The following is a 22,977-nucleotide window of genomic DNA, read 5'->3' as shown; positions in this document are numbered from 1 at the left end:
CTAAATAGTCCTTAACCTGTTCTTTCACCACTGAGGGCTGCTCACCTCCTCCCCATACTGTGCTGCCCAGTGCAGCAGTCTGGAATCAATATGTGGAAAAAGTCATCCTGTAGGTCAAGGGCCTATTCCAGAGATGGAATAATCGCTGGTAGTGCGACCATCTTGAATTTTGACCTTTGACAAATTTGTCCAGAGCTCTGAGGTCTAGTATGGGTCTCCAACCTCTCTTCTTCTTGGGTATCAGGAAATAAGAGTAAAAACCTTTGCCTCACAGATGCTAAGGTACAGACTCTATGGCTCCTAGATGGAGGTGGTGATCTATTTCTTGTTATAATAAACTCTCATGAGAAGGGTCCCTAAAGAGGTCTGGGGAAGAGTATTGGGGTGGCAGGGGGAGGTAAAATGGATGGAGTACCCATTGCAGATGATTTCCAGGACCCATCGGTCTGATGTTATTGTGACATTCTGAACCTTGGGGGAGCGCCCTGTAGCCCACATATTCCTCATTTATATATGATTGTGATCTTGCATATAAAGCAGGCCGTATGAGGTATCAGGGGAAAGGTTATGATCTGCTGAAAGTCGCTATCCATATATGTATATCATGAATGCATATGAAGTTATGAGAATTGTGTTGTATGGTTGCCACTAAAACATGCTGTAAGTTGGAGGATCAGCCAGATATTAGCTCCCCAGAGGCAACAGCAAGGAAAGTAACCAATGCCCGGGCGGGGTGTCAAACAACCCATCAACAGCTGTTGTCCAGCAATGACTCACCTGCATGAGGCCACACCCGGGAATTGCTCAACCTTGCCTGGAGACTCAGTAATGCCCACCCAGACATGCCTGGACTTGTGTGTTCCCCAACCACATGGGACTGAGGGTATAAAACAGAACACAGCAGGCCCATGCTTGGCCTTTTCTCCTGCCCCCATCTATGCTGCAAGCAACAAGAACACTGAAGACTTGAGACTTGACAGAAGAGACTGGCCCAGATTTTGAGGGTGAAATCTGTGTACTATGAACTGCAATATCCAGTGGGGTAAGAAAAACTGCTAGATGTTGCCCAGTCTAATAGGGTTGAGAGTTTAGACTGCATGCTTATATTTTATTTTGGTAACTAACTCTGACTTTTTGCCTCACTTCTAATCACTTAAAATCTCTCTTTTGTAGTCAAATGTATTTTACTGTTTATCTTTACCAGTGAGTTTGTATGAAGTGTGTGGCAAAACTGCCCAGGTTGGAAAAGGATAGTGTATGTCCACTTTCCATTGATGAAGTGGTGAACCAATTAATAAATTTGCACTGTTCATCTTCAGCAGTGCAAGACAGTATATTCCTGAGGTACAGTGCTGGGAACTGGGGGTATCTGGCTGGTGCCTTTCCCTGTGTGATTCAGGAGTGGCTCTGGGAGCATTTATGCAATCTAGCTGGGTGAGGGGCCCCACATGCTGTTGTGCTGAGTGATCACAGCGCCTGGAGGGGTTTGCTGCTGGTCAATAGCAAGGCATTGTGAGAGACAGCCCAGGCTGAAGAGCGTTCAGGGTGCACAGCAGTCCCACAGTCCCAGGCTGCACCCTGGGAATCCCGTCACAGTTATACATTCGCAGTCATTGCGGAATGAGGCAAGGTGGTACCCAAATGGGGGCGATGGGTAGGTTGACTGCAGTTGGTGTTGAGGGGAGTGGTCTGTCAACACCTCGACCATCACATAAAAATTGATGTTTTGAGGTAGATGGTTGTGATACAGAAGGCTGTGGCCCAAGTTTAGAAAACCTGGGTTTTTTTTCTCTGAGGCTCACAGAAACTTTGGGTTGGAAAATGCAAAGTGCAGGATTTATGTTGAAATTGTGGATTAAACTTTCTTTTTTGTCCACGAGTATAAATCCCTAATGAGCGGAGAGTGGCCCTGGAGTCTTTAAGCGTATGGAGGATTAGTCAGTCTTCTCAGCAAACAATTTGATGCCTTCAAAGGGAAGATCTTCTACAGTAGTCTGTGCTTCCTTAGTGAAGTCAGACAGGTGCAATCAGGATGCTCGCCACAGACGAACACCACTGTAGAGATGGACTAGGCTGCTGTGTCAGCTGCACCAAGTGCTGACTGGAGCGCTGTCTTGGCCACTGTTGCCCCTCATTGACAATAATATATGGAGATATACCTATCTCATAGAACTGGAAGGGACCTCGAAAGGTCATCGAGTTCAGCCCCCTGCCTTCACTAGCAGGACCAAGTACTGATTTTTGCCCCAGATCCCTAAGTGGCCCCCTCAAGGATTGAACTCACAACCCTGAGTTTAGCAGGCCAATGCTCGAACCACTGAGCTATCCCTCCCCATAATGGCCAATGGCCTGGAACTGATCATGATGCGAATCTGGGAGCTGATCAATAAAAGTGTTGAGCTTTGTGTAGCTGTTGTAGTCATACTTTGCTGTTAAAGTTTGATAGTTTGCAATTCTAAACAGCCATGTGGCAGAGGAATAGGCCCTTCTCCCGAAGTGGTCGAGGCGTTTTCACTCACCATCATCAGAAGTGGATCTCACTTGGTGTTGGCAGTCCCGGATGTTTACGGCATCCACAACAACCGAATGGGTTGCGTGGGGGGGGGGGGGGGGGAATAAGGAAAAAAAAATCCATATCTCTACCTGGGACATAATATTTTTTATCAGCACATAACAGGTGGGCGTGACCAGTGCCGGGGTTTGCTATATAATCCTGGGCACATCCAAAAGGGCATTGTTGATGGGGAGGGCTATTCTGGAGGATGAGGAAGAGTGCAAGATAATCAGGAGTTTATGATGGGTATCTGCAGCGTGTCTGCTACCCTTTTAGCCAAGTCCTGAAATAGCCTGAAATCATCAGCTAAGGATGGTGGAGGCGGCATTACTACCTTGTCTGGGGAGGAGGAAGAGATGTTGGTCCTTGGTGTGACTTCCTCCTCGAATCTGCCCTCCTGTTCCTCCATGATCTCCTCTGGAGGTTCAGAGGTTTTGGATGCCTTGGCTGAGGGAGAGTGTCTCAAGGGCTTACGGTGATTCATGCTGGATGCCTGAGAGGTGTGAAGTCTATATGCTGCCCAGGGACCCCCAGCAGGGCCACTGGGGTGGTGGGATAGTGCCTGGTGGTGGTGTCCATGGCTGGCCATATCATGGCGGCTAAGGAGCAGGCAGAGGGTATGACTGGGGAGCCCCAGGTTGACAGCAGGCACCATAAGGAGCCTGGGAGGAGTGGTGAGAGACTACCTCCTCTTGCTCACTATCTGAATCACCACTAGAGGGTGAAGGTGTGTGATATGGTGCCAGTGAAGATTCCCACATCCAGAGAAGATTCATTACCAGTGCCCCGGTACCGAGCAAGGAAGACTCTGGTATATCAGATACCGTCAGTTCTCTTGAGCGCTGGAAGTCTTGTGGTGGTTCTCAGGGGGTCGGTGCGGAAAGAATCAGGAATCTTGGCTGTGAAGAGCGCTCCGAGGCAGAGTGGCTCACTGTTGATGGTGCTCATACCAGCAGCATCTTCTTAGTGGTGGTGTGGTCTCTTTGTCCTTATCTACTGGTACCATTGGCTCGGTGCCTATGCCCATAAAGTCTTTAGGAGCATGAATGGTACCTGCTGCTCCTGACCCTTGTGAGCTATAGGTATCATGTTTGGACTGTCTTAGTACCGATGATACCGAGTGTGCTGGCGATCTTTTTCGGCTGGCTCAGGGCTCACAGCTCTCTTTTTAGAAGCCTTAAGTGAGGGATCCACGGCTGTTTTCTTAGACCCTTAGTCCCTAGATGTCGAGGGCTACGGGGAAGATTTGTGCTGTCCGAATGACTCCTGGCTCAGGTCCAGGGAAGGCTGAAGAGCTGCCTCTGTAGGGATAAGTTTTTGTCTCAGCTCCCTATCCTTCCAAGACCTGGGCTTGAGTTGTTGGCCGAGACCACACTTGTGAGGAATGTGGCTTTCCCAGAGGCAGCAGATACAGCAAGAATGTTTATCTGCTACAGGGATGGCCTCCTTACATGAGAGGCACTCCTTGAAGCCCAGTGAGCAAGGCATGCTCTGCTGGGGGGGGGGGGGGGGGGGGCAGGAAAAAGGGGAAAAAAGTCTTTTTTTTTTTTGGAGGAAAGATTAAAGAGAATTTACAACTAAGAGAACATGGGGAATAATTAGCTATTGAAATGCTAAAGGAGAGAGAGACAGAAAGAGATAACAGTCCACAAATGGACTGCTAATGGCTCAATCCCTAGACAGGGGTGGTTGAGAAGGAACTGAGGGGGCGTCACCCCTGTTCGCTGGTTAGCCTCGTGGTGGGGCACGAGGAGGGGACAGCACAAGTGCAGGCCGAACGGACATCAAAAGTTCTCTGATCAACAGCGCAGGGACGCAGGCAAACCTACAGTGGAGCACCCCTAGGGACACTACTCGAAGAACCATAGTTCGGTTTCCAAATAAAACAAACAGAATGGCAATTTTATTGTACTTCCCATTTTGAATTTTTAGTGAGTATAGTACTGAAGAAAGTGATGGATTAATAATACTGACTTGAGCTATGTAGGTGGGTGTTGTGAAAGCCTATTCATACAACTCAGCCACTGCACCTATCTCATTCCTGAGGCTTCTCTTGAGCATATTCCATTCTTGAGGCTTTTCTTGCTAAATAAACTGAACTGTGCCAAACTTAGATAATGTATTTGCGCTGTAGGCACCAGGATGAGACAACCAGACTCATTCTCACTAGTAAAGCAAGAAATAAAATGTTTCTGTACTTTAACAAGGTTGTTAAATACACAATATTTCAGGAGCATAAGCAAAAGTCTCTTCTGATTTGCTCACTGAACAAGACTGCAGCAAGACCAGCTTTTGCAGAATATTTAGGTTGCTTCACTCAATATAAAATTGCACAATGAGCTTCAGTCCCAAGCAGGCTATCACAGCTTTTTCTGTTTTTAAGAAATACAGCACTCAAGATGTTATGCTGATGAATGATGCTTACTTGAAAGAGCAACTTAATGTCTGACAAAGTAATTTCCTCACAGGCCAAGCTGTCTGAATTTAATTACATTTCTGACCAAAAAAAAAAAAAAAGCAAAACCCTGAGCCAACCTACACTTTATATTGTAATCTAATTGAGCACCCTGATCTCCAAGTCCACATGTCACAAAAAACTCATGACTTGTGTGTTTGTGTGTGTGAGTGTGTCTGTGTGTGTGGATTTAGTTCACCTCTTCTAAACCAACATTTACCTACCAAACGGTTTCTAATGGCAACCTTTTTTATTTGTGTAAAATGAACACAAAAATTTAAAAAGTAAAAAAAGGAAAGAAGGGGGCCTCCAATAATTAGCTAGAACAGTACAAATTATTCTTCCAGATACATTGGAAAAGCTATATCTTGAAATATTTCCATTACAAGACCAACTTAAATATATCTGAAAGCTACTGTCTCTGAGTAAGACAGGCAATTTGTAGAAGGAGGAGTGATTTTTTAAATAAGTGGAAGAGAGTAAAATAATAAATAATCCTTGCTGACATTAAATTTTTAGCTCCTCGGGCAAAACCCTTTAATACACACAGATTTTTTAAATGCCACAACAAAGTGCTTTCTAATTGCTTAGAACAGAAGTGGCTAATGCAGTGAGTTTTCTAGTTCATTGAGATGGTGAGATCCTTGGTGTTAGACTACTAAACACATGCAATGGGCAGAAAGAAGGGAATGTCTTGAGACTTTGAGAATATAATCCAGAGCTAAATTCCCTCTAAGCTGCGCGGCCGCACAGCAGGCTATACAGTGCTATACAGCAGCAGCCTGGAGAGAAGAGAGGTAGGGGGTGGGCGGGGACTGGGGACGGGAGCAATTTAGTTGGGGCGTGCAGGGCTGCCATGGGCCCCAACCCTGGAACTCGCTGCTGCCAGCAGGGGGAGAGCAGGGCCCCTCCCCAGAGCTCGCTGCTAGTGGCGAGGGGAGGGCTGGGGGGGAGTCCTCTGGTCCCAAGCCTGCCTGCACACCCCCAGCTGGAGCGCTCACCCCTCCAACCCAACCCTCTACCCCAGCCCTGAGCCCCTCATCCCTGGCCCCACCCCAGAGCCTGCACACCCCAAGCCGGAGCGCTCACCCCCCCACCCCAACCCTCTACCCCAGCCCTGAGCTCCTCATCCCTGGCCCCTCCCCAGAGCCTGCACCCCCAGCTGGAGCCCTCAAACACCTCCCCCCCGCACCAACCCTCTGCCCTAGCCCTGAACCCGCTCTTGCACCCTGAACCCCTCATCACCAGCCCCACCCCAGAGCCCTCACCCCCCCACGCTCCAACCCTCTGCCCTAGCCCTGAGTCCCCTCCCACACTCCGAACCCCTCGCCCCCCCCCATTAATTTTTTTATTTGCACCAATATGGAGGTGATTTGTCACACATCACCTCCATATTGGTGCACATAAGAAAATTCATTCCTCACAGGAGTGGGAAAAATTAGAGGGAACACTGATCCAGAGTAGCGTTATTTATCCACATTAGATAAAATACAAAAGATATCACTCCATATTGGTGTAGATAATTGCAATAAGGTCATAAATCCGTTCAAGGCTGCTGTACTCCAGATCCTACATCCAAGGATCTAGCTGATGCCAGTTGATAGGTATCCTATTATAAACACTAAGAAAGCCAAGAAGAGGAATGCAAGTGGTAGCAGGCAATAGTATACCTAGCCAAGGTCCATTATAAATATGTGACTTTATTGACATGAACTGTGACCATATAGATCATTGTTGCAACCAGGGTCCTCTGGTTGCACCAGGTCTTGTACAGAGGAGGTGTACACCAAGTGGGGTGTCTATGGAAAGGTTGTAGTTTGCTGGTTATGATTATGCTGTCTGTATGTGTGTATCATTTTTGTATTTGAAGTTATGAATATTGGCAATGTATTTGTATCTCAATGTGTTTGATTCTAAGTAGCCTCAGTGAAGCATTTGGTCAGCTTCTTGAGAAAGGACTATTCTCAGGAAGTGCCCAATCAAGAAACACTTAACTGACAATGGACTTTGGGAGACGCCAATCCACATCTGAGATTTTCTGGGAACATTCAAACTAACATGTAAACAATGGCGTCGGCCTGCAAAAAGCTGAATTGTTTATGGACCTGTGACTTGCCTAGGTGTCTACAAACTCCATCTAGTTGTTGTGACTTTGCACAGAAGAACAAAGGAGTTTCCGCCCACAAGAGAGAGAATATAAAACGGCCTGGAAAGCTCTCCATTTTGTCTTCAGCTGGCTCAAGAGATGGCCTCGCCACCCCCAAGAGATGCCTGAAAGAAACTGGTACAAAGAACAGTAACTGTGGGGGTGTAAGTGATTGCTGTTCCCAGACTAGGAAGGAGTCCAGTCTGTGAAAGAAGCTTATTGGAACATCTCTAGGGGTGAGATTTCATCTGTAATCAGTTTCTTAATGTATTGGGCTTAGACTTGCATGTTTTGTTTTATTTTATTTTGCTTGGTAACTTACTTTGTTCTGTCTGTTATTACTTGGAACCACTTAAATCCTACTTTTTATATTTAATAAAATCACTTTTGCTTATTAATTGACCCAGAGTAAGTAAATAATACCTGGGGGAGTAAACAGCTGTGCATCTCTCTCTGTCAGTGTTACAGAGGGTGGACAATTTATGAGTTTACCCTGTATAAGCTTTATACAGAGTAAAACAGATTTATTTGGGGTTTGGCTCTCATTGGGAGCTGGGTGTCTGGGTGCTGGAGATAAGGTAACCGGCTAAGTGGTTTTCAGTTAAGTCTGCAGTGTTGGGGCACATGGTTCAGACCCTGGGTCTGTGTTGGAGCAGACTGGCATGTCTGGCTCAACAAGGCAGGGTTCTGGAGGCCCAAACTGGTAAAGAAAATGGGCTCAGAGTAGTCTCAGCACATCAGGTGACAGTCCCAAAGGGGTCTCTATGACCAACCCGTCACAGAATAGTATGAGCAGAATAAAGATGGTAAACTCAGAGACTTCCTGTAATGGCAGACCCAACAACAGAATGAACCTGGAGAGAAATGGAGCTTTCTAATGCAGCTAATTTACCTCTTTAAAAATTCTAAAACAAATGGGAAGGTCTGAAAGCCTGTGCTAAAAGACTAAGGCCTGGTCTACACTACAGAGTTAGGTCGAAGGAAGCTGCCTTAAGTCATACTATGTGATATCAGATTAATGTATGTGGCTACACTACCGGGTCCTTTACGCCGACCAGAGTCACCTCTAATGTTGATTTCTGTAATCCACGTCTGCGAGAGGCGCAGCGCTTAATTCAATTTTCATGGGTCGACTGCGAGGTAGTGCAGATGCAGAGTTGTGTAATTAGATTTAATTGGCCTCCAGGTGGTATCCCACAATGCTCATCTGTGACCGCTCTGGAGATCATACTCAACTCCGCTGCACAGCAGCCAGGTACACAGGAAACAGCCCCTCCCCTGCTAAAGCCCCAGGAATTTTTGATTTCCCATTTCCTGTTTGATAAGCATTGGGGGCATGCCAGCGTGAACACAGCTGATCATGAAGACTACATGCCCCAAACACGCTCCAGTCTGGTCTGCACAGGAGGTGGTGGATCTCATTGCTGTGTGGGGAGAAGAGTCTCTGCAGGCAGACCTCCGATCCAGCAGAAGAAACTCTGACATCTATGCAAAGATTGCTTGTGTAATGGGGGAGAAGGGCTACATGAGGGACACACAGCAGTGTTATGTGAAAATAAAAACTTCGTCAAGCGTACCAGAAGGCAAGGGAGGCGAACAGTCATTCTGGTGCTGAACCCCACACATGCCGATTCTACAACGAGCTGCATGCAATTCTCGGGTGGTGACCCTACCAGCACCCCCACAAGCAACGTGGACACCTCACAGGTGTCTGAGTCTAGGGACAACACGGAGGACGATATGGTGGATGAGGAAGAGGAGGAGGAGGAGGAGAATGGGAGACAGGCGAGCAGTGGATCCATTCTCCCTGAGAGCCAGGAAATATTTTTACCCTGGAGCCCCATTGGTCACAGGACATCACAGTAGCCGACCATGATGCCGAGGAAGGCACCTCTGGTGAGTATACAGTTACCATCAAAGTCCAGTTAAACTTTGGCAGGCACACACATTCGGTGGTATTGCATGTTTACTGTGAAGAAAAAGCGAGGTGCTGTAGTTCTCTGTTTACAAGAGGCTGCTCCAGCTACGCAGAGGGTAACCCCGGAAAAGACTGTTTATGTGGACTGGGGTAGCCCGGGAATCCTCCATGGAAATCTCTAGGAAACTTTCATGGAGGTACTCTGCAATCCTTTGCAGGTTTCTGGGCGGGCAGTCTTATTTCTTCCACCATGGTAGGACACTTTTCCACACAACTCCTGAATTAATTCTGCTGGCATCATTGTGGTACACGGCATACCAGCATAAGGACCAGGTCTATACCCAGATGCTTGCAGCATCTCCTTCCTTTCCGCCTCTGTTACCCTCAGAAGACTTATATCACATAGGGTTGCCTAGGGGAAATGGGGGAAGTTCTCATTAAAAGTGCTCTTACAAGAAAAAAAAAAAAAAAAAAGAGCATGTAGACCCCCCCTCCCCACCTCCCATTCCAGATCATCAAACCACGCGGCCGCTAATATGCCTTTACTGTGCTCGGCATGGGTCGTCAAGTAGTTTAAGCAGCTGATAGGGGACTGGGGCCCCACATGTGAGATTCTGTAATTTGGCAGTGAAAACATTCCCTCCTCCCCCCGTGGTGCTATGGGGAGGGGCGACTGTTTGACTAGCTACCTCTGCTCCTGACATGCGCCTGCCATAAACTTCATTAAAAATTCGGTCTCCCATGGGGAGGCTACTCACCATCGCTGGAACAGCAAAATGGCGCAGTGAACGGTTACGGATTCTGATTATGTTATGGCTTGCACCTAGTGTAATAATTTTTTTTTTTTTTTTAAATGAAAATGGCCTTGCTATGGAAACATTTTATGCATGGTCCCTTTCTTTTTTCCTCATGACTGACAGCTGTAAATATGTCCTTCGGCGTGTCACCAACACCTAAAAGCAGACTTTCATCGATTAGAAGGGGATTAGAAAGAGAACGCCTGAGGACATGTTCACGGAGATAATGAACGCCTGTGGGACAGCTGACACAGAGCTGAGAGCATGAGTGTGCGGCACAGGATGAGATGCACAGCAGACCCTACTTCGGCTCTGGAAATACTGCAGGAGAAGGCACGAGGTGTTTGAGATGCTCACAGCAAGAGTGCACAACTGAGTAGGCTCCATGCTTCTGGGGTTATGGCATGCGCACGGCCGATTTAAGCGCGAAAACCACTGGGTTGTTTGCCATTGATATGAGGGCGGGAGGACAGTGCATCATGGGATGCTGATGCAGTGTTCCCATTCTCCCCTGCAACAATGTTTTGGTCCCATGAGGCATTGCACAAACATCCCAAAACACAATGTGGCAAGTTGCACTTTGGGATAGCTACCCATGATGCACTGCTTTGTGCATTGATGCAGGCGCTGCTAGTGAGGACACACTCTATCGAGACAATGAGCATGGTGTGGCCACGCACAATCGACTTAATTTGGAGGTTTAAGGTCGAATTAGATAAAGTCGACTTAACTTTGTAGTGTAGACAAGCCCTAAGGAGCTACCATAAATCCAGATACTGCACTGTATGTTGAACGATCTGACCAACTTTTCTACTCCTATGTAGCAAAGAGAAAATAGACCGGGCTGCTGATCAATTTTAGTTATCACAAGTCAGGGCAATATTTAGCTCTTCATTCCTTTATGAATTAGATGTGTCAAAATGTTTTGTCCTGGTTCGTGAGCATTCCTCAGTATATTATAGATATTAATCTGAGTTTACTATACCCTCCAGAGGATCCCTTTCCTGTCTTTAAATGAGGTCTAAATCTATTAAACATTCCTCAAAATTTTTTAGTAGGCATTGATAAAATGTTTGATTGTTTGGTCCACATTTGAATCTTAGGCTTTTGGGGGAGGAAGGGTCCAATGAAGACTGATGTTTAGTTTTCGCTTGGGACATGCTTTAGTTGGAGGATGAGTTTTGTTGGTGACTGTTGTAGGTTAGCTACAGACTTTAACAGGATTGTTTTTCAAAATAACTATCAAGGGAGTGACAGATAAATAAAGGCACTGTATATTTTGCATTTCTAAACAGATACATAAATAAAGGAGTGAGACAGGAGAGAAACTGTCTCTGAAGATGTTGCACTTGCTCGAGAGAAGCACTTTCATTTTTAGAGGAACAAACATCATATCAAGTCAGGTTAACTTGCATCAGCAAATGCAACAAAATTAAATGCAACGCAGTGTGCATCCTTGCGTGCATTTGTGTATTCAACTGCTGCAAATGTCTGTTTCAGATGCACAGCATTTGCACTTTTCTCATTTTACAAGGTTTCCACATTCTTAACTTCATCCATTCTCTGGTCTGAGTCAGGAAAATGTTTACTTGACATTATACCACTGGAGTACAAATGAAGTTATACACTTTTTTTTTTTTAATTCCTTCCTTTTTTCCCATTACCCCCTTCTTTCACCTTCACTATCATCTGTGTCTTACACAATGTCCCTGAGCAGTGACATACTGCATCTTCTAAATTTTGTAAAGTTTCCTTTCAAAGCTCCATCCCTGAACATAAGCCCTGTGATCCAAACCTACCACAGTTTCCCCAACATAAATTCAGAAGTTGGTGAACAGGGGAAAAAGTGGCCAAAAGCTGTTTCTGAAGCTGTTTACTCAGGACTCCAGACAGAAGCTCCATAGGAGAAGAGCTCTCTGTCAACATCTCCTGGTGAACAGGGGGGAGTATGGCTACAGAGATAGCTCATTTGCATAAGCTTTTTACCCAGAAATCCTCCAGTGACACCTTGAAGAATGAACAGAACTGTGCACAAACTCTGAACGGGTAGGGTGGTGGGAATGAACAGAGAAAGGAGGAGGGGTAAGGTGCTCCTGCATTGTGGCAGGGACTCTGCTATATGGTCCTACATGCAATGTCCCACCCTGAAGACTTTGCAAAGAGATGACACAGAGGTGACTCCACAGTGAGAGTCAACAGGCACAGAGATGGATTTGTGGCAAGAGGCACCAAGGTGGCTCTTTGCTGAAGCTGCAGAAGGCAGTAACAGCCCTGAGCGAACTCCATTGTAGGCCTCCTGTAAAGCTGAAATCGCTATAGATATGTTGGGTGTTGGAGACTCAAGGCAGACCAGGCAGCACTCCCCCTAGAAGCTGGAGACAGGCCTGCCTGAATGCACTCCCAGACTCTGGGGATGTGTCTATCCAATTAAAGGACTACTGCCAGAGATACCGCGAGCTGGGTGTTTTACTTTACTATTAGTGTTTATATATGTTGTAGCTGCATTTTCCCAAGTTAATGCCGTGTCCCCTTAAATCCTTGATTTATATACAAACTCTGTGCTTGTAAGTGGGGATGTATTGCCTGTTAAGGGTGTCCAGAGAAGCTTTAGCATTTTTCTCAGGTTTCTGGGTGGGGGCTCCAGCAGGTGGTGTTTGTTAGTTTTATCATTTGAACCCAGCCCTTGTTGCTGCCAATGACACATGGCAGAAGCGTTACATGAACAAGAGATGAAAGTGCTCACTGACGTTTTGCGTCAGCACTTCTGCCTCTTTTGTAATTAAATTAGGGAAGTTCCTGCTAATGTGACACTTGAACTGTGAGTTGCAGTTCCAGGGGAACATATGGAGGAGGCAAGTTCCCTGATGGGGGGAAAAAGAAAAATCAACAGAAAAACAACCAGAGGAACAACTAAGTGGTAGCTAAAGGTTCTACAAGAGAAGTTCTCTTCAGTGATACCATCACACTAGGGTTGTTTTTTGGGTATTTTACTACTACCACCAACAAAGTGTGTGCAATCACCTGAAATATATACATTATCCAGAGTGAAAAAGGACCATGTACACAATTTTTATATTTTACAATCAATTCCATACAGCACATTAAAACTCTCCCTATATACCAGCAGACATGCATTCCTGTCTTTCTTTTCTGTTAATCACCTGTTCACTCACAATCCAATTTATATGCAATAGACTCATTGTAAAGCAATGGTGCCTGATGCCCTAAGTGAAGAAACGATTGGCCCCTCCTTCAAACACATGAATGCACTTCTGCCTTTTACTCCCACTCAGTTCAGCCGGCCTCCCAATCACCTATGAGTTCTCATCGAGGAAGGTTGCCTGCTTTCTGCTCAGTTGTGCTCAGGGACAAAGGAGAATCAGGTGGGTAAAAACACCACAAGCAGAATGAAGTGGTTAAGGATTGGCCAGTTGATCAAGAAAAATGAAATTCCCAGTTCTATTGTGGCATTTCCTTAAGTGTAGAGCACTAGACAATTTGTAAGCTCTTGGGGAGACAGACTACTTTTATGTTTGTGCAATGGGTACCTAGTGCAATGGGTCGCTGGCCAAAATCAGGATATCTGAGCACTACCCTAATAATAATACAACTCTCTACACAGTCTAGGTCATCAGTAAGTATCTGCCAACATAAAATGACGTTTTTCTCTTGAGCAGAACAAATTTGACTTCACAATGATGTGGCTACTTGTCAGCAACACTGTTTATAAAATGCAGCATAGTTCAACAGATAAGGCCACAAAGAGCGAGTAAGGAGACTTGCAATTTATTCTGACTCTGTGGTTCTCACACTGTGTAACATTGGCAACTTACTTCACCTAGCTGTAACTCTGGTTCCCCATTAGTAAAATAGGGATAACGATACTTAGCTATCTGCTTTGAGATCTACAGATTAAGAATGTTATATAAATATTACGTATTATTATTTTATTATTAAGATTGACATTTCCCTTAATTTAAAATCCTTCCGTGTCAGATATACCACTACAAGTCTACACAACATTAATCCGATCTAATTTACTGTCAGCGGCATGATATTGATCTACAACAAGAGAATATGAACCTGTTGTTTTGTTCCAAAATGCCACCTTAATTTCCAACCAACCACAATGGGGCCTCTATACAATTTATTATTAATTAATAATAAATAAATAATAATAATAGAATAGTATAATCTAAATGATACCCTACAAAATGCTAAGGACATATTCTCAGCTTTGTTTTTCATGGGTTACTATGACGAATGGCAAATTTTGAGAGAACAGTAGGACAAATACTATATTTTTAAAGTATTTCTTACAATAGATTTTTTGCTTTAATATATTTTGGGGTTTTTTTTAATTATTTAAATCCATGATATAAAAGTAAACCACAGTCATTTTGTCACCTAAGAACATTTATGGCATGAAGCTAATTTCATATTTTTGAGGCAAAATTTTTCCCTTGATAAAGATACAAAATTAGCGCGCAAAAAAGTTTCTCAGACAAAATTTTTAGTCATGAGGGTGAAAACTATGTCCCCTGTACAGATGTTCTAGCTATTTACATGATAAATACTGATTATCCATACAGGAATTTTACAGCACACATTTAAGTTAAATGTTCAAGTTCAAATTAATCTTCCTTTGACAATGTCTGCCTAATATTTCAGTGTTGTACAGTGTTTCCAAAGTCTGAATTTATAGTGAATCTATTAGACTTTTTTTAAACGCTACATTTCAGACTTTGTGCCAGCTTCAGAAAAAAAATAGTCATGTTTTTTTTATTTTTCAATATTTTCACACATGTTGCTAGAAAAGAAACAGAAGGAAATTCTCCCCCTCTTGCCCTAGAGCAGATTTTTGTGCTTCAAGAATAGTTTCCATTCTTCCCGTCCCACCAAATACATACAGAGAGTGACCACTAAGGGCTTGTCTACCCTCGAAAGTTAATTCAGATTAAGGTAGGTGTGAATTTATAAAGTGCAATAGCTATTCCTGAATAACTCGATGCATGAACATTCTTATTCTGGAATAAAAGCTTAATCCATTTTCAAAGCTGAAAAGGAACAAGGCATAATTTTGCCATTATAACATTGTCTATACATGGAGTATTTGGGAATAACAAAGTCCTAGGTGTACATCTTTCTGTTTTGAAATGGAGATGTGCAGAAAGACAGATGGAACAGGGCAGCCAGAGCAATATTCCTACAATTCATACATCCTGCATGTTGGTAAAGGATGTTAATAAATCAGAGAGAGCTCAAAGAAGAGCCACAAGAATGATTAAAGGATCAGAAAACCTGCCTTATAGTGATAGACTCAAGGAGCTCAATCTATTTAGTTTAACAAACAGAAGGTTAATGGATGACTTGATTAGTCTATAAATACCTACCTAGAAAACAAATATTTAATAATGGGCTCTTCAATCTAGCAGAGAAAGGTATAAACACAATCCAATGCCTGGAAGTTGAAGCTCGACAAATTCAGACTGGAAATAAGGTGTAAATTTTTAACAGGGAGAATAATTAACCATTGGAACAATTTACCAAGGGTCATGGTGGATTCTCCATCACTGACCAGCAACATACCAACTTTACACGTTTCAGAAGGATGAAGCCACATACATCACGGTGTTAAAGGTGGGTGCTACCATATCTGTCCATGTTAAAGACACATTCATACCAGAGATAGGGGATTTCCCAAGCATGGTGACTGACAGAATGTTCAAAGCAGCTCTCTGGCATGACTACGAGGTGGCCTCAGTATCCCACTAAGCTTCCTATGCCTCTAGCCTCTTTCTATTCCCAGTGTAGTCACTCTAAAGAAAAAGCCTGGCAAATATTGCCCATCAGGAGAGAAAGAACAAAACCATACAAAATACTAGAGTCCTTGTTCACACTTTAAACATATTCACTGCAAAGGGGAATTCTTTAACAAGCATTTTCATTCCAATTAGGCAACAAGGAAGAGCAACAGTTGGTAGTTCTGTTCCATGCCATCTTTAGAGTAGTTTTATAAAAAATACATCAGAAAACATTTAAAACTACCTTGCCCTTCCATTACATATTCACAAGCCATGGGCACCAAAATAAGCATTTACCTCACTTGAGCAATACCTGCAACTAGGAACCCCAAACACAACAATTAAAACCACAACAATATCACTCAATTATATACGAATCATGAATTGGGTCTTCTAAGTCCTTCACTCTGCAAATTTCACACCCTATACTGGCTGCTGCAAAGATACAGTCCAGTGTAAAAAAAAAAGGGAAAAATAGTACAGGTACCTCACAATTCAAATTGAGATCACTGCTATAAATGGGAAAAAAGGAAATACACCGCTATCTCGATTTAACGCAACCTGATATAACACAAATTCGAATATAACGCAGTAAAGCAATGCTCGGAGGGTGGGGGGCTACGCACTCCAGTGGATCAAAGCAAGTTCAATATAACGTGGTTTCACCTATAATGCAGTAAAAAATTTTGGCTCCCGAGGACAGCGTTATATCGAGGTAGAGGTGTATGGCATTTCCGAGAGACTTCTAGGTTACTAACATTGTAGAATTTTCAGAAGTATAACAATTTAAAACCCTGCATTAAATAAATTAATGGGGTAACATTAACTTAATTACAAGACTGCTCTGAACTTATATTAATATTGTTTTTCTATTTAAAATAAAATTTTCCCTCTTAACTAAGATATGTATTTTTGAGTGACTGTTTCATGTAATAGACATTTCAGCTGCTCTCAGTGTAAGAAATTATTTTTACAATTTAAGGGCCTACTATTTTATAACTTCAACAAACACCCGGGTATAAGTAGCTTAACAAGTGGCAGTCTGCTTTCACCATCCTCATTTGGAGAAAACAGTTCTGTTTGCTGCTTTGTGTGTTTTGTCTTGTTAGATACATATTAATCCGTTATACTGACCTTCGCTTTTTTCCCCTGTAACACATTAAAATTCTTTAAAAAGGTAAGTTGAGAGATATTGCCTTTTGGTAAACCTACTAGAAAGAAGTCTGCAGACTGGTCTGGCATGCATTGTGTACATGCATCTGTCATGAAAATTTCATGACAAATCACCTGCTTCTTGACATACAGGCTGCACAGAATTCAAATTCCCATGAAATGTCTTTGTCCACAAGGAAGAAAAACATTCATTTTGAAAAGGTAATGATAATTATCAAGCTCTACCTCTCCTCTATTTGCTTTACTTTTTATTATTATGATTTTTTTTTTAAAGATGGATCAGTTAAAACTTACTGCAAAACAATGGCTTCCTGGTGATCATCTCAAGGTAAAAAGAAGAAAGTAAAAAGGTATGAACCAATGAAGAGAATGAATTAAAGGCATCAGCAATAACAGTGCTATTCTTAGGTGGTAAGAAAACTCAGATCCTTTTCAAGATTGGCCTGCCTCAGTCTCATTAAAATTGAAGCTGAACTGATAAATTAGTCTGATGAGCAGAACATGAATACAGTGTATTCAGCATGACATTGTAAATCTAAACATACCTGAATTGGAGTCAAACTTTGTTTCTGACCTGCAAAGGGAAACAGAAAGAACTTACATTATAAGAACTGCTTTTAAGCATGGAAACTAGTTGACAAGAGGGAAAAAAACTACTGTTTTTAAGAAGTAGGCATACCTCTGTGTTTTAATAATTCATGCATGCAAATTGATTTTAATCCCAAATGCTGCTTTTCATGTTTAATACTTTTATTGGATTTGCACAATGTACAGTTAAAAAGAAGAGAAATTTTAAAAGAAAGAAAAAACACACAAGGGAAACCAAACACAGGATATAAATATAAAACCAGGATTAAGTTATGTAACTATGTATTACAGCACATACTTGTAGTTATGAAATACATATTGTTCTCATTCATTTTAGTTTTCAAAAAGTAATTAACAGGATTCCATATATTCATGAACGTTTCTAATCTATTTTTGAACCAGATACTTTTCATTAATATCATATGTATTGTATACAATGATCGGTAGTTGGGCAACATCTTATGAGGGTTTTGTGTGTGTCTTTAATTTCCTCACTCTGCAAATAGAAAAAAATAGCTCTGTTCTCTTTAAACACAAGTTGAACTGATTTTGATGTCTTAGCAAAGATAATGATGTGTGCTAGATGCACAATTATCCTCCTTCTTGTGTCCTACAGATTTTCACTCTCTAACAAGGAGTATTGTCCTCTAAGAGCTTAGCACATAGCAAATGAACCTAATAACCTGTACATTTAATAAGAAGGAGAAAAAGTCTAGCCCTTGTGGGAACATTATGTTTCAGATATAGGTTAATAATAGTTGTAAATTCAGAAGCCTTTGAAGCTCTCAGTTCAGCTGTGGGAAAACTTAAGTTGGGTAATTATTCTCAAGATGCGGCTGATGTGCTGTCAAGCAGAATTAACCCTACCACTGGGCCTATCTGCACAAGCGGCTATAAGACAGCATTGTCTATATCTAGCTCTCAAACCAATTAGCGGGCATGCTCCAGTCAGATGTATATCGCTCAATCAGTTGTATATATGTTCACAGCTGCCATAGCAAGATACAAGAACTGACCAGCAGGAGTTCTGTTAGAGGAAGCTAACTGGCAGAAAGACTTTTTGGGGAAACACATTTAACCAAGAGGGAAATAAAACGTTTGGTTCTTTTAATCTGTGACAGGATGCTGGGGTGGTTTTGGAAGTTACAACCTTGCTTTATGAAAAAAGTACAGGAACAAAATATAGATATTTGTTTTAGATAGATAGATAGATAGATAGATAGATAGATAGATAGATAGTCTTTAGTTATATATATATATATATATATATATATGACTTTGACATGTCTAAAAACAATGTCAAGATAATCAAAGTGAGAATCTAGAAGAGCAAATTAATGTCAATCCTCTACGTTCAAGAAAATTGGACAAATGTACACAATGAATATTAATGGAAGAATAGGGGGAAAACAAGAGAAAGGGAGGGGGTGAGTTAAACAATCAAAAAGGAAACTAGAAATGTACCTGCCTCCCTTTTCCCTTTTTCCTCTTGAACAATTTAAATGAAAACCTCTCCCCATTTTCCCCCTCTTGAACAATTTAAATGAAAACCTCACTTTGGTCAAAGGATGGAGTGGAGAAGAAAATACAGTGATATTTTCAGCAGAAACACATTCTAATTTATTTTTTACCACGAGCTAACAGAAGCATTAAACAAAGAAAACATGTAATTCATATACATTCAAAATCAACATGATGGGAAAAGCTGCACAGTTACCACTCTATTTTAGTTCCTTTTTTATACTGGAGTGCAAGGGCCTGATTTTGCAAACATTTATGCATGTGACTTACAATGGGTATTCCCACAGAGTTCATACCAAAAGAAAAAAATACAGAGCTACTCCAAACAAAGAGATTCAGTATATTTTGCTTAACATACTCTCACCAAGTTGTACTGTATCTATTTATGCGGTTCAATCATACCCATCACCATGTTATCTGATCACCTGAGATGCCTGGACTTACTGAGCATCAATACAATTAATATGAATATGGGATCCAAGATAATAGCAAGGCTTTTCTATGGCTGACAGGGACTAGAATCACTGTGTGCCCCCTACATTGCATATTTTCCAAATAGAGTTGACAGGGCAACTTCTCTTCTTAAAGAAGACCAGGATCCCAAAATGCCATAGGGGGACAGCTTCACTGAAGTTCTCTGGTTTCCCACCAGTTTAATTTGGGCAAATTTTGTAGACAGAGGAAATTAGTTCCAAAACCCTTGTTATCAAAAACAGACAATCACTTTTCACTCTCATTAACAACACCTAGATGCAATATAGATCTCATCTCTCTTTAGCTCTATTCAGCAGTTAATTTTGTGGCAATAAATATGCTACTTCATCTGTATTTGTTCTTCCCTCGTGATTGGGCTGCTTCAGGCTTTACTTTTTTCCTTTTGTGAAACAGCTTTTACTGCATGACATTACACAGCATGGCCACTCCAGTGCTATCTTGATATGTAGTGTCATATGCTGGAAACAGGAGTAGGCTTTTTGATTGGGCTGGAGACCTGTCATTCACCTTGTCATGTGAAATGTAACACACTGTGAGTTGCTGCAACAACCACCAAGCCAGAAAGTAGTGGAGGGAGGGGGTTGCCAGGGGTCACTGGGCAATGTAATGAGTACTAAAGCTCTAAATAGTCATAAATTACAGGACAGAAAACCAGGAAACCGATCTGGGGTAAGAAATGAATAGAACTTAATGTCTAGCAGTTGCTATGAAAGCAAACAGAATACTGGGATGTTGCCATAGAAATCATTTAATAAGAGAACATTATACCACTGTAGAAAGGGCTACAGAGACCAAATCTTGGAGTACTGGGCAAAATTTAGGACACAGTATTACAGAAATGGTATTGATTGAAGAATTGAAAAAGGGAAAAAAGGTCGAGGACAATGAAGTGTCTCTGACACTAAAACTAAGCAATGACTTAGAGGAAAGAATGAAAGAGCAATCCTCCAGGAATTGAAGGATTCAAACGTCAAGGAGGAAGAGGTTTAAGAAGATGTTTTTGTTTCAAGTTGTTGAAGGAGGTACGGCTAGAATTTAGGGGTAAAATGCTGGTCCCATTGACGGCAATAGCAAAGCTTCCAATGCCTTAAATGGAACCTAGACCTCATTCATCCTAGACCTCAAAGTCATTATATTTCTCCCCTTACAATACAGCAGATTAATGTATCAGAAACTAGGTTCATATGGCCATTAAAACTGTGAATAAGGAAACACCAATATCAGAGACCGTATCAAACAAATTCCTGGAAGTAAGTTCCAAGGACAACTTGTTCTATTAAAAATAAAAATATTCCCTATGACTTTATTACGTTACCATTTCTAAATTACATTAACTAGCAGGAAGGACTTTGTGGTTCTGTTATTTGCTCCAATCTGAGTATCCTGCAAAGCAAGATCTATGACATGGGACCACATACTCACTTTGTAAACTACTTTTAATATTGTTTCCATTGTTTGTTTTTTCTTGAGTGTAATAAGTCTATTGCTTAACTAAAACTCGTGTGATTCTCATTCTTCATCTTTTGTCCCTCTTGTATATTCCCTTCTCCTTTGCCCTACGGGAGTGTTCTGAAAGTAATAGCAGCATTCAGACACACAGGGAGCAGAAGATTGTACTATTGTACACAGGGCCATCCCTAGGGCGGTGCAGGGCCCAGGGTAGAAGTGACGAATCTGTCACTGCCAGGACTGACCCATCACTTACGGGACCAACCACGCTGGCCAATTGCACCGGCCCGCCAGGCCCCCCAAAGCGCAGGGCCCGGAGCTGTCGCCCCGATTCGCCGTAACCATAGGGTGACCAGATGAGGGGAAGAAAATATCGGGACACATGGGGGTGCCCGCCGGCAGAGCAAAAAAAACAAAACAAAAAAAAACAAAACACTGTGCTGCCAGCCACAGTCATCCTACATACCCAAGGGACGGCTCCAGTTTTACATTTATAAATTGCCTTTCATCACAAAGTGCTTTACAATCCATAAACATATAGCATGACGCTGGAATGCGGGGCAAGCAAACAAAACTACCAACACAGAAAAACAAAATATAATGAAATTAGGAAATTTTAGCTAAGGACATTCAGACAGACCCTTACTGCCATGAGATCTATAAATATCCACAGGGATAGAGAAAGTCTCTCTTTGGAAGGTCAAACACAATAAATTGCACGTTAGTCAACTTATCTACTTTGGAAAGATGAATCAACCTTGAGAGGAATTGAACCTGTGGTTCCAGGATGCCTACGTGTTTTAAACCTGATGTTTTGACCCTGAAGCCTCTCTCCCAACAAAGGGAGAGAGAAAAACTGAGCAGTGAGAACCACAAAATGATTCTGAAGAAGAGCTTTCTGGAGCTCAAAACTGAGTCTCTCTCACCAACTAAAGTTGGTCCAATAAAAGATTATCTCATCCACCTCGTCTCTCTCAAAATGTTTCTATGCTGTTGACTTTGTCATATATTCTTCCAGTATATAACTGAAATGTAACAACTGGCCTGTGGCACATATTGCAGATGGACTAGTAGTGGCACAAATACAACTGTGCATATCTGGCATTTGATTTTCCATTTGTCAGTGGGGCAGGTTTTTTTTGCGGGGTGGGGAGGAAGTTGCCCGCAGTTGTTTAATTGAGAATTCCACTAATCTTCTGCAGCAGCTCAACATTAGCACCATTACTCATTTTTCTTCCTCTGTCCTTCCCTGTCTGAGTCTCTATCAGATTCTTTAGCCTTCTTCACAACTGAGTGGGAGATTTGTTTTTGTTGGAATTAAATGAACACAGGGAACAGATACTGTAAAGCTCTCTGCCTCCTTGAATAGCATCTGCTGCAGCCTCATTAGTTCCTATCTTTACAACAGCTCTTGTCCTTATAATAGTTACAAGAGGGAGGGAGAGAGCATTGGCCCCTTTCAGTTTGTCAGTACTTTTCCCTCAGACTCATATTTTATATGGATACCACGCTATCTTTTTGCTTTCCCCAATGATACCAGGCATAGCTTTGACAGGGGAAATATTAGCAATTTCATACCACTCAAAACAGAGCTTTCGTTGATCAAGAATCTGTTGGAGTTGGAAACATAAATGGTAACTATGGGCCAACTTTCTTCACTTATTACTTTCTACTTTTCCGTAGGGTTGTGTGAATAAACTTTGCTCCAGACTGTCTATGGCCGTGGGCTGGGGAGAGACAGATGTAGACTGCTTGTATGCAAGTTCTGACCAATTGCAATCAAACTGATGTTCTGATCACTGCTGGCAGAATGAAATAAAAATCTCTAATCATTCTTTCCAATTTTTCCTCAATACAGATAATACTAAGATAAGGAGCATTATCAGCATCTTCCTCCCCTTTCCAAGCATAGACAGTGCCTCAACCGAAAATGCTCACAAATCCTATTTATGCACCAAGCCCCAACCAACAAGACAAGTTTCCAAAAAGAAAGAAAGAGAAAAAACATCATGGATTGAAAACTAATACCTGGTGTAATTATCCATCCAGGGATTTATACGACCCCATTAGTGTGGTA

At 42.3% G+C, this 22,977-nt stretch overlaps 1 protein-coding gene across 2 annotated transcripts in view; it reads right to left on the bottom strand.

Annotated features, from left to right (window-relative positions):
* The window catches only part of MSRB3 (methionine sulfoxide reductase B3), a 103,494-nt gene that overhangs the window by 46,533 nt on the left and 33,984 nt on the right, over positions 1-22,977 (bottom strand). For both annotated transcript variants that reach the window (XM_026648786.1, XM_026648787.1), the window contains one exon: positions 17,393-17,421. In XM_026648786.1, the coding sequence (XP_026504571.1) occupies positions 17,393-17,421 (29 nt within the window). The remainder of the gene's footprint in view (positions 1-17,392; positions 17,422-22,977) is intronic.

The sequence above is a fragment of the Terrapene carolina genome, unplaced genomic scaffold (genome assembly GCF_002925995.2).
Source record: "Terrapene carolina triunguis isolate 2854851 unplaced genomic scaffold, T_m_triunguis-2.0 Scaffold68, whole genome shotgun sequence".
NCBI classification, from domain to species: domain Eukaryota; kingdom Metazoa; phylum Chordata; order Testudines; family Emydidae; genus Terrapene; species Terrapene triunguis.
Note: the sequence above shows the minus strand (reverse complement) of the source record. Positions and strands in the feature narration are given on the sequence as shown.